The following is a 15,806-nucleotide window of genomic DNA, read 5'->3' as shown; positions in this document are numbered from 1 at the left end:
AAAATGTTAATCGGTAAAGCCCTTCGTCCTTCGAAGCATTATTCCCCTTAGGATATAATGGTTTTCGGACGAAGGTTATGAAGGGCGTACCTTCATAAATACATTATATAATGATGAAGGATGAATTGTAAGGAATATAATGAGCAACATAAACAATTATATATTATTATCATGTGTAAACAGAAATAACGTTGGATTACAATTGTACCTTCAACTTGAAGGAGATGAAAGTACAAGCGTGACGCAAAAGCGAATGCCAAATCAGCCCCCTCAGTACGGGGGTATTGTTCACCTATTTATAGGCACGGGACACAGCCTATACAAAAATTACATTCATGCCCTTTACATTTGATAATAATTCTATAGTAGTCTATCGAGGTCTGAATAGCCTTTTCATCTTTAAGTCGGTTTCATTTTCTGCTGCCACGCCGAAGCTTTCCTGTTCAAATCTTCGGCGCTGTATCGACCTTCGTATTATCCTGGTCTTCTCCTGCCGCGATACCGACTTGAGTCCGAAGGCACCTGCTCACACATTATACTTCCAGAAATATTGTTAAATCCTGTTTTTGAGGACCTTCGTAAGCCGAAGGCCCCCAACACTAAGTCTAGAAACATACCTTGTTCCATGATTTACATCTTGGCACTTATAAACTTAAAACAATGTGTTGGACATCTAATCACCAAAACAATTATAGAAATGACCCAAGGGCACATTTCCCTTTCAGGTTTGTCAAAGGAAGCATCAAGTTTCAAAGGAAAGGTAAAAAAAGAGCTTGTTATCAGTGTGGCAAGATTGTCCACATCATAGTAGACTGTCCAAATAAGAAAGATCAAGAAGGCCAGATGGAGTACAAGAAAGATAAGTACAACAAAGGTGAGAAGAGCAAGGGCCACTACAAGAAGAAGAAATATGGCCAAGCACACATTGGTGAAGAATGGGATTCTGGTGAAGAAAGCTCAAGCTTAGATGAAGAGGGAGTGGCAAGCATTGCCATTCAACGATCTACATCAACACCGTGGCTCTTCACCAACCTCGCCGATGACTTTGAGACTCCTACTTGTCTCATGGCAAAAAGGTATGAGGTACATTTATTTAATGCAAGTAATTTTGTTGGTAGTGATGATGAGCATAGTATGAAAAACAAAATGATAAGTGAATTTGGTTTGAATGGCTATAATATAATTATTAAGTTAATGGAGAAGCTAGAGGAAAGAAAGTCAACTCTTGTGGATCAAGAAGACTTGCCCATCCTTGAAAAGATAATAATGTGTCTTCTTTATCGATCGGGGAACCCCACGCATTCGCTCGACCAACAGTTCGCCTATGTCGAGTCCGGCAGTTCACCGCCTCGTGCTCAGCCTAGGGCTGGAGGTCGACGAAGGCCGAGAGACCCGCACGATAGGCACCAGATCCAGGTAGGGGTGTGTGTGTGTGTGGGGGGGTCCTAGACAGTGGCCTGGTCGGTGGACAATAGGAGAAGCTTCCAACTGAATCCCGTAAATATCTAGAACTGATGGTGCATATCATCAAATACCACATGTAAAGGGTCCGTTATAGTATTTTCAATAAGATGACTTAAAATAGCGCTATAAAAATTAAAATATTACATCATTTAAAGTGTTTAAGGTATTAAAAACAAATTGTGCTCCAACAATCAAGCTCTAAATAATGTATTTTAGGTAATGAATTATATTATTAGGAAAGAAAATACTAAGGATGATATAGAAAATAAGAATAGAGCACTAATTTAGAGTGTAGTATATTTAGATCACTTTATGGTGTGTGTATATAGTTTTCCTATAAACATTATAAAATAGAGCTTTTATGAGTTAAAGCCCATAATTCAAAATAAGTCATTCTTCGAGCTCTTAACAAAATTTGCTGAACTCTTTCGACCTTAGGCCAAGGCTCAGGCTCCCAGCAACAATCCGCGTTACCAGAGTCACAGACGGAGGTGAGCGTCCGACGCGCGCCGGCGGCGCTTCCAGAGTCTCTGCGCCGCGCCCTCCTCTGACTTCACCCGTGCCTTCGGTGGCCCTGCGTCATCTCCCTCGTCCTCCTCCCAGTCATGCCCCTCCCTCACCGAGTGGGAGGCGACAGATCCGAGTTCTAGTTCGTGCGGCACCGTGCGAGTAGCGCGGCCCCGGTGCTTCCACGCGTGGAAGGAACGCGGGCTCCGATGGCCTGACGCGCGGGGGCGAGGTGCTGGCAACTCCGGCGGCGCGGTGTGGAAGGCGAGCTCGTCTCCGGGCAGAGGTCACCGAAAGGCTGAGCGTGCAGGAGGGCAGTAATCTGCAGCGGCCTGCAGAGCTCTTATCTCGACACAACCCACCCCGCCTGACGGGATAGAATCGGTGGGATAAGAGGTCCGAATCCCTCCCTCCCCATGACCCTAGCAGCGGATGAGCTTTCCATCCCTCCGCATTTCCATATCCCACCCCTCATATGATCATACCCCGTTGTCCAAACCAAACGGCACATAAGTTTGGTTGCAAATTCTTTCCATCGCTGTTTCTGATTTAATTAATTTGATCAACCGTAGGACCGATATCCTTTGCTTGTCTGCAAAATTTAAGTACACAAGTGCAAATCAGCTGGATTTGGAGGTAAAGACGGGAACCAAAGAGCTGGTGGATTAGAGAGGTGTGGGGAGATGTACCGTGGGGGCCTTGACCGCTTCAAGAAGGCACAGACATTGGAGCCCTTCTCAGTCAAGTCTGAGTCAGGCACCAAGAAGGCACCTGCAGCTGCAGGAACAGCTAAAGCACCACCGGCTCCGTTGACACTGCCACAGAATTCTAATTTTGTGCTGGGTCAGAATAACCAAAGTCTGCAAGGTACCAACACAAGGGTGGCTGGGCAAGATGGTGTTGCCCCAGGGCATGTTGGGACACAGGCCGGTGGAGGGCAATCGACGTGGCAACCTCCAGACTGGGCGATTGAGCCACGCCCGGGGATCTACTATCTTGACGTGGTGAAAGATGGGGAGGTCATTGACAGGATCAATCTGGACAACAGGAGGCATCTATTCGGGAGGCAGGTTCCTGCTTGTGACTTTGTGTTGGACCATCAGTCTGTATCGCGTCAGCATGCTGCCGTTGTTCCACACAGGAATGGAAGGTTAGAATCCTCATGTCTGATCACTTTCAATTCTATTCAATGTTCTTATGTATCTCATGGTTAGTAAGGCTTATATTTCTTTAGACTTTATTTTTTCCCTTAATGTCAAATTCGAGCATCTAATGAGCACCACCAGGCCAATAGATGTGCCTGCTTTTTATAGTTTGACGTGTTCATACCAAGTATGAAGATCCACCTTGTTATCATATGCAAAATCATTTCCAGTGGAGTCCCACATAATGCACACATGGAAAATGAAATGCATCTTAGTAGTCAACTAGATCTTTGCCCGTGTGTTGCAATTGGAGAAAAAATCAACATGTTAACATGGTGGTTTGAGATTACCAAATACACAGTCCACCTAATATGTTAGCAACATGCTATTTTTAGATGCATTGAAATACATGAGCATCATCTTACATATCGATATCTAGTCAAGCATAAATAAAGAGCACTAAAATACATAATTCTGTGTCAAAGGAAGCAAGTATTTTCAGCAGGGTTGAGGACCAATGTTTTCCTTGTTATACAAACTTCTCACAGGTATGGCTCGTTTGACAACGAGCAATGGCAATGTATATTCCTGTGTAAAAGCAACAGTGCTGTGTAATTATAATGAACTAAGGAAGAGAACAACATCTACAGCCCTGACAACCACCTTGCCAAAAACATAGGACTACATCAAGGTTCAGCTTTGAGCCCTTATCTATTTGCCTTAGTGATAGATGAGATCACGAGGGATATACAAGGAGATATCTCTTGGTGTATGCTTTTCGCTGACAATGTAGTTCTAGTAGATGAAAATCGGGAAAGAGTAAATAGAAAGCTAGAGTTATGGCGTTAGACCCTAGAGTCAAAAGGATTTAGAATTAGCAGGACCAAAACCGAGTATATGAGATGTGACTTTGGTACTACAATTAGTGAGGATGGAGATAGAAGTTTGGGAGGCCAGGTAGTACCAAAGAAGGATACCTTCCATTATTTGGGACCGATGCTACAGAGAGATGGTGATATTGATGAAGATGTTAGCCATAGAATCAAAGCGGGATGGATGAAATGGCGTCAAGCATCGAGAGTCCTATGCGACAAGAGAGTGCTACAAAAGTTGAAAGGCAAGTTATACAGGACATCGATTAGGCCTGCTATGTTATATGGTGCTAAGTGTTGGCCTACTAAGAGACGACATATCCAACAACTAAGTGTCGTAGAGATGTGTATGTTGCGTTGGATATGTGGTCACACAAGATTAGACCAAGTGAGAAACGATGACATACACGATCGGCTAGAAGTAGCGTCAATTGAAGAAAAACTTATTCAACACCGGTTGAGATGGTTTGGGCATGTCCACCGGAGACCCCCATAGGCACCGGTGCATAGAGGCATCATAAGATGGGACAATAATATGAAGAGAGGTAGATGTCGATCAAACTTGACATGGGAGGAGACAATCAAAAGGGACTTGAAGGAATGGAATATCTCAATGGAGTTGTGTTTGGATAGAAGTGCTTGGAAAGAAGCTATCTACGTGCCCGAACCGTGATTAGACCTTTTTTCTTTTAGTGCTCTCAAAAGCTTTTCCCCTCCCCTTTCTCTCTCTTTCTCTTTTTGGTGACATCTTGTTGGGTTTCAACTCTAGCCTACTCCAACTTGCTTGGGACTAAAAGGCTATGTTGATGATGCTTAATGCTCACTACTACTAATGGCAAAGCTGGCTGTATTTACTACCCAGCCTCATTTGTTTATTGAGCTGATCAAATTAGCACCAATTTGCATGTACACCCGCCTGCTTGCCATCTAACTTGCCAGTATTATGTTGCATTGCTTCTTGTCTCCCCACAAATCGTTATGGTAACCGCCAATATCTCCATCTGCTCAACGACCCTAATCTCTTCAGATAAGATGATTGAGCTAAATCTGTACATGCTCATTACCATTCGTCAACTTGCCAACTCCATTTCATTTGGAACTCTGAACCAGTGATTACAAGTCGTGTGACCAGCTGGTCGTGCTATAGGACCGACCAGGCACCTAATCGCGATTAGGGCGACGATTAGGACGCCTAATCAGTCCTAGTAAGAGATAGGATCTTGTGAAGTGTGAACTATGCAATCTACAGACATCCTATGAAGTGTGAACTATAGGATTCCAGGGGACAGTGGTAAGTGGTAACTGGTAAGAGATAGGAAAGGGAGAGGAGGGGAGCAGGTGCTACCTTCAGATGACGAGCTCATATCGACTAAGGGAGTGAGGGTCACTGGCTCACTGCTGGACTGGAGACGCCAGCGCAGGTGATCAAGGTTATTAAAACGACGAAACGTTGAAACGCTCATGGGTGGAGTTTTAACTTTTAAACGGTTTAAACAAAGTTTAAACGTAGTTTTAAACAACATAGAGAAATTTCAATATATAATAATTTCAGACAATAACATAAAGTCAAATACCAAACAACCAACATAAGTTCACATAATAATATTGTGCAAAATAAAGTGGAATGCAATGTCCACAACCACAAGCACACATGTGTTACTCAAGCACTCAATAACCATCATCCAAATCATCTAAACCAACATCATCCGTGCTAAAATCAGCCATTTCTCCTCCAATCTATTCTGCAATAATGGAATGCATGTTCAGAACACAGCACTTCAATCCTTCAGCAAGCGAGCAACAGGTAAGCTGTTCGCTTGAGCAACTGCTGAAGTGCTGAAGCAACAGCAAGCGAGCAACATCAACTGAATGCAATGCTGTTCGCTTGAGCAATGAGCATACCAGATAGATTAAACGTCGTCTGATGGGGATAGTGCTTGAGCATACCAGATAGTGCTGGAGCAAGCGAGCAGGCGGCCGGCGGACTGGCCCTGCTTGGCGGGTGGCGGACGTCCCTGTTGTGGCCTTGTGGGGGCGGCGGATGGGCGGACGCGGACAGGGATGGCGCTGCCTGGCACAGGCGATGGCGGCCTGGACTCCTGGAGGCGCCGCGGCGGCTGCACCAGATGGGCGTGGGCGGACAGGGACAGGGACGACGCGGACTGGAGGCACCGCGGCGGCTACAGCGGACTGGACGGACTGGGCGGGCGGAATCCCTATTCCCTAATTGGGCTGGCCGCTGGGCCAAAATTTGCTGGCGGAAGTAAAACGCCCGAAACGCGGCGTTTAACGCTATTTTGCGTTTAAACGTCAAAACGTGACGTTTAAACGTCGTAAAACGACGTTTTACGTGCAAGTGTTAAACGTTTTAGCGTTTCGGTGTTCTGGCAGCGTTTTATAGTTTAAACGTCGTTTAAACGACGTTTTAACGTCGTTTTAATAAGCATGCAGGTGATTGGAGCTTGGAGCCTTGGAGTCTTGGACCAACCGCTGGTGACTGGAGCAGTGGAGCTTGGAGCCTTGGACCAGCCGCCGGTGACTGGAGCAGTGGAGCTTGGAGCCTTGGACCAGCCGCCAGTGACTGAACCGTGACAGAGGGCAGTAGGGCTAGGGCACACCACGTCGAATGTCTGAAGTTGGCGGCTGGCAGGGTTTTGGTTAGGCAGGGGTAGGGTTTCGACTGACAAAAGGGCAACTTATATGTTGCTACTGTAGATGGGCCGAAAAAAGGGTTGCCCAAGCCCAATAGAAAATTTGAGCCACCACAGGACGACCAGAATCCTATTAGTCGGACGATTAGGCGCCCAGATCGACGCCTAATCAGATGACTTGGACGACTAGACAATCTGATCGTGTCGTCCTCCTAGTTGCCTACTACCTGGCGACCAGCCTGACTAATTGCGATTAGTCGGACGACTTGCAAACAATGCTCTAAACTCAGCAAGGATAATCAACAAAGATGCATCATCGGATCAAAACACACCAGAGCAGCATCATTCCCATCTCCTCACTGGTTATCCACGTGTCTGAACTTGGAGATGAAGAGGGTGTCAGTGTAGTTGAGGCGGCAGTGCGGCACAGCTTGAGCAGCACCAGCACTTTCTGCTTCAGCTCCGGTGCACAACCACTTTGGATGACAAGTAGAAGCTTCATGGTCAACCCAGCCTCCACGGCATTAGGTGCACACTCTTCAAGAGCCATCCGACACACCGTCCACAACATTGACAGCGCCTGTTGCGTGCATACCTCTGAAACTCTCATCAGCAAGCGAACAACATTGAGAATCGTCCACAGACAATCCTTAAGAGCCATCCTCTCCTCTGGAACTACAGACAGGGCATCCAAGATGTCCAAGGCCGACTCGACACACTCTGTTACTAACTCCAGCAACAATTCCACCAGCTGCAGTACTGCACCTACTAACAATCATACTCCTCGCTGGTCTGTGCACCACACAGATCGAATTCAGTAGCTCAAGCTCTGCGACCACACCATCTGGATGTCGTTTGTGCTGGTCTCCCGGATGAGGCTCATGAACACCAACCAAGAGGCTCACCCCTGCCACCATCTATTTGTCTCTGGTCAGAAACCCCTCTCAACCATAAGGATTACACATGTTTGAGGTGCGGCGACACGGGCTTGGGCCAGCGATGCGCAGGGGCCTCTCAGGCTCAAGGTGCTGTGGGGGCCACCTACATGGATCCATCCTCCACCTATGCAAACGCCATGGCGGCCATGTCTAGGGCTGGACAAAATACTCGCGGCTCGTCGGCTCGTTCGGTTCGTGGCCAGCTCGGCTCGGCTCGGATCGGCTCGTTTGAATTTTTTCACGAGCTGAGCTGGCATCCTAGCTCGGTTCGTTAACGAGCCAGCTCAGTTTGTTAATGAGCCAGCTCGCGAGCTAAACGAGCTATCACATTTCAGCAAAATAAATCTATATACATATCATATATGTAACAATTGATGAATATGTTATATGTATGTGTGGTGTCTATAACCTATAAGTTAAACTAATGATTGATGAATTATGTCTATGTTGAAATTGGTCTATGCGAATATAAGTGTGGGTTAAACTGCTGAACATGTGTATGAATAGTGAATTGATGAGTGATGAGTTGTGTTAATTTGGTGTTATATTGATGTGGTCTATGAAACTATGAGTATAATTACTATTTTCCGTTGTTAAATTAGTTTGAAATTAACTAGAAATTGATTATTATACACATATTATTTTTTTCTGCTCTGGCTCGCGAGCTAAACGAGCCAACTCGAGCTCGTAAACGAGCCGAGCCGAGCTGACTCTGTGGCTCGCTACCTTAACAAGCCGAGCCGAGCCAGCTCGTTAGCTTAACAAGCCAGCTCGAGCTCGAACGAGCCGAGCCGAGCTGGCTCGATATCCAGCCCTAGCCATGTCTGAGGCAGCTGGAGATGTGGTGGAGCAAATGTGGGAACAGTGTGGTTTTTCTTTTATCTGTGGAAAAAAAACAGGTGTGGAGGGGTCGACGAGCTGGAGAGGTAAGCTGAAGCAGGATGTGGATGGCTAAGTGCTCTGCGCTTTTTATGAGATATATCTTTGTTATTTTGTTTTCAATTATTTTATAGACACAGGCGTGTTTCCTTAGAACTTTTCTGCCAAAGAAATGCATGTCATGCTGGAAGATGGTTTCTACTGCTTTCTTTACCATTGTGACTTACTTGTATAATTATCTGCTACTATATACTTGCATTCATGTCTCAGAAACATTGTTTTCCAGTTATTATTGGTTCTTATATCACTTTATCAGCTTTCTTTAACCAAAAACCCATTCTATGGAAATTAACTAACAAAGAGGATATTATGTTCTGTACTTCTGTATTCTTAACTGTTATCTTTAATGAACTATGGCGCTTCTAGATGCTCATGACATTGGTTCTGTATCCAATGAAGTTTCATGGCCATTTATTATCAATGTAAAAATAATAATTTACTTTAGGTTGAAATTTGGAACGAATTCCATAATTCTTGTGCTCCATTTGAATAACTTCTTCATTGGTTTGTGTATTTGTAGACCCATAAGGAATACCATTTGAAACTTCTTTGTCAGAAAAGCATCCCCCTGAGCTAGTTTTTGTTTTGCTGTACATTACTGTATTAAGCTTCTAGGTTTACTACTAACCGCATATCCATGCTTTTCTATTTCAGCATCTATGTTATCGACTTAGGATCAGTTCATGGCACGTTTGTTGCGAATGAGAGATTAACAAAAGACAACCCTGTTGAACTGGAAGTTGGACAGTCACTTCGCTTTGCTGCATCAACCAGAATCTATATCCTGCGAAAGAACACAGCTGCTCTATTCCCAACTCCTAGCCTTCCATCAGATGTCAGTTTGCCATCTCCTCCAGACCCCAATGATGAAGATGCTGTTGTGGCATACAATACAGTACTTAACCGCTATGGTATTAGTAAATCTGACATATTATCCAGTTCCAAAGATTCTTCAGGGAGTGCCAGCTCTGGTGCAAATGATGATAAACATGCAGTTGAAAGGCCCTTGAAGAGAAGTAAAAAGCGCAGAGTGTCATTTAGAGATCAGGCTGGAGGTGAACTTACCCAAGTGGTTGGGATTTCAGATGGTGCAGATGTTGAAACTGAACCGGGCCCTATAGGTGTAAAGGAAGGCAGTCTTGTTGGGAAGTATGAATCTCTTGTTCAGGTTACTGTCATACCGAAGGGAAAGGAGCAAGCATCACGGAAAGACTTTACCTCTACCTCACCAAGTGGGGTAACGGATAAGCTACAAGAGGTGCTTAAAAGAGTAAAGAGCACGACCAGGCCTGGAATTTACGACGACCTTTATGGGGATTCTATTGCGACAAAAGTGGGCTCATCTTGGGCGTACAAATCAGATGATCTGTCAGACAAAGCCCAGCCTGTTGAGGAGAAGACACTTGGCATGGATTCAAACTTGAATTCAGCCGATGACAGTGATGACTTGTTCGGTGACACGTGATTCAGAAATTGTCAGTGAATACAAACAAATGTATTCTTCAGAATTTCGTGGCATAGTTGTTTCATTTGTTAGAGGCTTTTCTTTTGGCTTAGTTATACATGGTTGTACCCTCTGCAAATCAAGGTATGTTCTTTTGCTTAATGTTAGCAACTTAAGGACATGCTTTCTCACAGTAATGCCTATGATGAGTGTGGCCTCTTCGGAAGCACTAAGCTTTTAAGAAATTGGTTTATGGAAACTGGAGTCGTTACAAATGTACCAGATTGTCTCAGTTTATAGAGACTGGATTTCCAGTTTCTTAAAAACCAAGAAGTTGGCCTCCCAGCTAAAACCAGTTTTGTCTGTTTAGTTACTTCATGTCTTTGTTGATTTTGCAGAATTTATCTATATTGCCATCTCTTTTTAAAATAGAGGAAGAGTACGCCAGTCATTATGTGCCCCCCCCCCCCCCAAACACCCCCACCCCCCCCCCCCCCCCCCCCCCCAAAAAAAAAAAAACCGGGTTTCAACTGCTATCACCTGTTCTGGAAACCGGAGAGATAGAAACTGGTTCATGCAAACAGGCCCTAAAACGTAGGGGATCTATATTTGCATCCTGGATATTATCCCTCTTGCTTTGTCCATGCAAAAAAGTCTGTATTGTTGCACCATGTTCTGGTTGACGCTGAGCCCGTCAGTTAGGCTGTCTTTGGCCAGCCAGGCTTTTGCTGGTGCGTTTCTAGGCCGTCAGTTCTTCAACTCGGACATCTAACTTTAGATGGCACAGTTAGTGACGAACCAAACAGCCCTTAAGTCCTCGACGATTACTTATGGCTCTCTCTCTCTACATACATTAAACACCTGGCCCTAATTGTCTAGACAGCTTATCCATGCCGTCTCTATATATTAAACGTTAGATCACTTCACTGTTGAAATTCTGAGTCGCACCCGTAGTGCAACAACTGAGCGTAGCTCGACTCACGAGCCGATCTTCAGTTCTTCACCGTGTCGCATGCAGGGGCACATGATTGATATGTAGACATGATAGGACCTGACAAAATGGAAGTGTTCTTTAGTAGAATGAAAGTTCGCATGCAGGGGCGGTTGCCTGTTCGCTGTGTTAGGGGCACAGTTCGCATGACTCAGATGCAGATCAAGATCTGGGACCTGTGCCTAATTGAAATCGCTAGTGATAGGGAACCACAGACGTTGACAGGCTACCTAATTAACAGAGAGAAACAAAATGTTGTCTTGCAGACTCGCAGGACAGGCACGCCATTGCCATATTGGAGTATACTCCTATATATGTTCTCTTCGTCGTTGGAGAATACTTCTATATATACACTCTCCATCATGAATAAATATTACGTATTATAATATCTATGTACGTCATTTTTTTAAAAGAACTAGATTTATAATAGTAATATTTATATTTTTAAATATTCTTATATATTGTAATTAATAATTTTTTCATATATATATGTATATTGAAAAGCATTTTATTTAATATTTTGATAAGCGACAATGACCCTTGTTTTTAGGCTAGATCCAACAAGCATAGCACAGTCCACGGTCGGTACCGACCAAGGCGAAGTCAATAGCGGGCGGTAGGATTGACTAGTCAGCTAAGGCTGTCGACTGGTCGGCTTGGATATACTGTGGGGTCGAACCGATTGGTATCGACCGATGTGTTGGGACGGACACAATTAATTAACGGTTGTCAGTTGTTGATGTGGCGTCGTCTGATTGGTCAACACTATTTTATTCACTCAAATTGTAAAAGTTTTTAAAAAAAATCTAAAAAACTTGAATCCATCCTATAAATAGAGGGGGTGCTTTGTGCTTGGGTTTATTTACACACATTCATCTCCAATTCAAAAGTCCTCTATTCCATTCGTGGTGTTCCACTCTCCGTTTCGATTCAATAGCTTTACAATCTCCGATTTGATATGGATCCTAGGTTGAGTCCCAACTTTGATATGTTCACGGACTTACTCAATGAGCAACCTCTGCAACGTCCTTCTAGTGTGGGGCAAGTATTCTTCAATGGTGTTCCTCCTATCCATCATCGATGAGATGATGATCCTGCTCGCCCCGATCCCTTACTCCTCAACATATCTTTCTATATCCATATCCTCCTCCATTACATCCATACCGACCGACCGAGTGTCGATGATCTTGCTCATACTATTGAGCCTCCAATAACCGATGCTCCTACCACCGATGAAGCCCCTTCCATCGTACCATTAAGCTACTCAAGGATCGGCGGTCCACAAGCAACCGAAAGATCACACTTTTCAACGACATCTATAACCGCTTGTCCACAATTCGGTCGAGTGGATCAGATGATATTATACTGCTTAAAGTGACAAATGAGGGCTTTCGCAAGCCCGTTGAAACAGACTTTAAGTTGTAGCAAATTTGGTGTGCAATTCTTCATCAACCCAAGTGGTGTGCACGACACAATAAATCTGACTCTAGCGATGCAAGCTGTAGGATCGTATAATGCTAGAATAGGCAACCTGAGGGGCTGAATAATTGCCTAAGCTTAGAAATAATTACACAAGCAAACGATCATGCATCACCTGACAGTGTCGAACCACCGTGTTTTATTGGCCGCGATAGGACAAGAACGCAATGCAAGGGTAAAGGAGCCAACAACGAGTAGTAGCGAGTCCCATGCTGAGAAGAAGAGCATGGTGAAGAATTTCTGCAACGCTAGCTAGAAGATAAATCAATCAAAATTGTACAAGCACTTCACAAAATTGTTGGATGAGTCCACTATCTAAATGGATGATGACACAAAAGACGGCCACAGGTTGGTCGTAAAAAAATTTATCAAACAATTATAACTAAAAGAGAAAGAATTTTTTACAAACTATGTAGTTTTAAAATTTTATTTATTTTGTTCGTACTTTATTTGCTTCATCTGAATTATGATTTTTTTTCTTTAAATTATATGTTCGATGGGTTTTTTATCAAACAAAACTTCATCTATACTTAAACACCAGTTTCAACGGTCGTCATGCGTCATTTTTTTACAAATAACCCCTCACATCTATTTCAAATTAATCCGCTGCACGTCTATAGATGCCAAACGACGTCCGATACGGGCTAGATGCACGCGGCCACAACTATGGCACAAGCACGTCATGTAACGACGCCCGACACGGACTAGATGCACGCGGGCCACAACTACGGCACAAACACGTCATACCGGTCTGCTAACTGTGTCGGACCAGCCCGTTAACCCGTCGATCCATTTAATCAAATCAGCGTAAAATGTTAAAAAATAGTGCAAGAGGTAGGGTTCGAACCCATGCCCTGAAGGAAGAAGGGCGATAGACACTGGGTGAAACTGTCTAACCAGCATAACATGACGCTAAGATGTTTTTAATATTGAATATAAATTTTATATAGGTATATACGTTGTTTTTGTAAAATAAAAAAAAATCGTGTCGGACCGGGCCAGCACTACGGGTCGAGGCTACAGCCCAAGCACGACACGACGTTCTTGGCTTTTGCAAGCATTAGGTCGTTTCTGAGACCACATTGGCGCAATGGACTACATGGTGTTTTAGTTTGCTGAATTGGACGAGACAACAATGATTTGTCACACTAACAACAAAATGAAAGGTTATTTGTTGGTTTTAAATGTTAGTAATTGCTACGAAGTAATATAATTAATATGGAGCGCATCCAGTTTTTATTGATGCCTGACTTTAGCAATCACTCCATATTTTGATCTATCTTTTTTATAAGTTTGACTTTATGAGACTTATTTTAGAAACTTGATCTCACAAACTTTCTCTTATTTGGTCTCTGTATGATGGAATTATGTCATTTTATAATCTCTGTTCATTCAGTCAATCGTTGTGAACTCTTTTCTAATCGCTCACTTCATTGGCCGTGTTGTACCAAGACATATTTGTATGGAGTAAACAATAACATCAGTTAGTCAAATCAAAAAATATATTATACAGAGAGCGGAGACAATCAATAAAAAATCTTGAATTTTTTTTGATGAATAGTTTACGTAGGTATTGTTGTAAGCCGTCGCAACGCACGGGCAACCAACTAGCGTTTTATTTTAAATTAGAGTCCATAAAAGATTACAGATGTGGCGCTGATTGAGTGCACGTCGCTTGCGTGCAAGGACGCTGACGTGGTACACCTGTTCATGCCCAGACCTATGATAGTTGTGCTCCCACGTTTAAATAGTAAAAAATAATAAAATTATGTATAAATAGAAAATTAAATCATAGTTGTTGGTTTTAAACATCTATATTTATATCCATCTAGCCAACAAAACAAATATATATGTTTATTTTACATTTTATAAAAAGGATAAAGCCTTGTTTGTTTCGTTGGAATTGAATTCTATTCTAATAATTATAATTTAGACAAACCAATCAAGCTAATATATTTATATGTGTAATATATTTGTATATTATTCTAAATCATATGATAGAGATAGTTATACACTATATTTATATTATAAAGAAGCAAGTAAAAGAGTGTGATATAAGTTGTACAATAGAAAAGTAGCATATAAATCTATAGAATGAATTTTCATCTCGCATCCCGCGAATTTGAGATAGGATTATATATAAACTTTGGAAAGCTATGAAATGTTACATTCTAAAAAATAGCATACCCCATTACTTCATTAGTTAGATTTCAATTCATCACAATTAATGGGCCTAAATAAAAATCATAGCAACCTACGGTTACATACTTTGCTGGTTGGTATTTTAGTTTCGGTTTACTGTTTTGTGGAGGAGACAGGGACCAATAGGATAATAAATTGGCGGCGCCATCTAGGGATGAAAACGGACGGAAAAACCCCTATCTCGTTTCCGTATCCGCATTTTATTATCGGAAACGGAATCGGGTCCGGAATAGTCGGGAACGGAAACAGGAGCGGGATAAATGGAATTGCGAAAACGAACGGAAACGGAAATACTAACGGAAACTCATAATTTAATACAAATAGAAATGTTATTGATGTTTGACTAGTGATTGATTGTCAGAACAATAACATAAAACAAATAGATATAGAGAGGCAACATTCTATTGTTATTTGGTTGCTAAATGTGTACATTTAGCTACATCCGATGTTGTTTAATACTTTAGATCACTTATCATTTGAAAAGAGCAGGTGGTTACAATGGTCAATTGTGCTATAATTTGTCACCTAAATACACGATGATTTAGTTTATATACTAATGCATATTAGGCTCGTCCCGTATCTATCAAATACGGAATAAATACGGGTTAAATCCGGGAAAAACGGGATCCCGCAAAAATGGACGGAATAAGTCATCTTCCGTTTCCGTCTCGTTTCCATATTTTTCCGTAAATACGGAAACGGTCGGGTCAAATATAAAAAACGGTACAAGTCGAGGATCGGGACGGAATTTTTTTCATTCGTTTTCAACCCTAGCGCCATCCGCCGTGCTATATTATATTGCAATTTAACGTGTCTACGCTTTCATCATCGACCCTTGTAGTCTTATTAGAAACTGTATGTGCGGTCCAATTGATGGAAACGACATGTCGAATCGGTGTCAATGATTAATGCACCTCTGTAGAGTGTTTTTTAACCGAACAAGGCAATGTAAGTATTTTTGAGGGATCTCTGGAGGCGAAGGAGATATTTGGTTTCTAGTGACTAATTTTAATCATATCATTTTATTCTATTTTAGTCACTCAAATATGTTAGTTTACGTATTTAATAATTTAGGAAATAAAATAGAATAAAGTTGAAGGACTAAAAATTAGTCTCTAGAAATCCAACACCCTAAGCGAAAAAATAAGAGACGACCTCTTCGCGAGGTGCATGT

The 15,806-nt window shown here is 42.7% G+C and overlaps 1 protein-coding gene and 1 pseudogene across 1 annotated transcript; both read left to right on the top strand.

Moving 5' to 3' along the window:
* Window positions 1-1,919: 1,919 nt before the first annotated feature.
* Window positions 1,920-10,308, top strand: LOC100279282 (uncharacterized). The gene is made up of 3 exons (NM_001152303.1): window positions 1,920-2,367; window positions 2,544-3,121; window positions 9,171-10,308. Exons 2-3 carry the CDS (start codon window positions 2,655-2,657, stop codon window positions 9,979-9,981), a joined length of 1,278 nt encoding a protein of 425 aa, NP_001145775.1. The 5' UTR covers window positions 1,920-2,367; window positions 2,544-2,654; the 3' UTR covers window positions 9,982-10,308.
* LOC118476155 (uncharacterized) lies at window positions 3,128-8,162 on the top strand (annotated as a pseudogene).
* Window positions 10,309-15,806: the final 5,498 nt, after the last annotated feature.

The sequence above is a fragment of the Zea mays genome, chromosome 1 (genome assembly GCF_902167145.1).
Source record: "Zea mays cultivar B73 chromosome 1, Zm-B73-REFERENCE-NAM-5.0, whole genome shotgun sequence".
Taxonomy (NCBI): domain Eukaryota; kingdom Viridiplantae; phylum Streptophyta; class Magnoliopsida; order Poales; family Poaceae; genus Zea; species Zea mays.
This window is presented reverse-complemented; position numbering and strand designations above follow the sequence as displayed.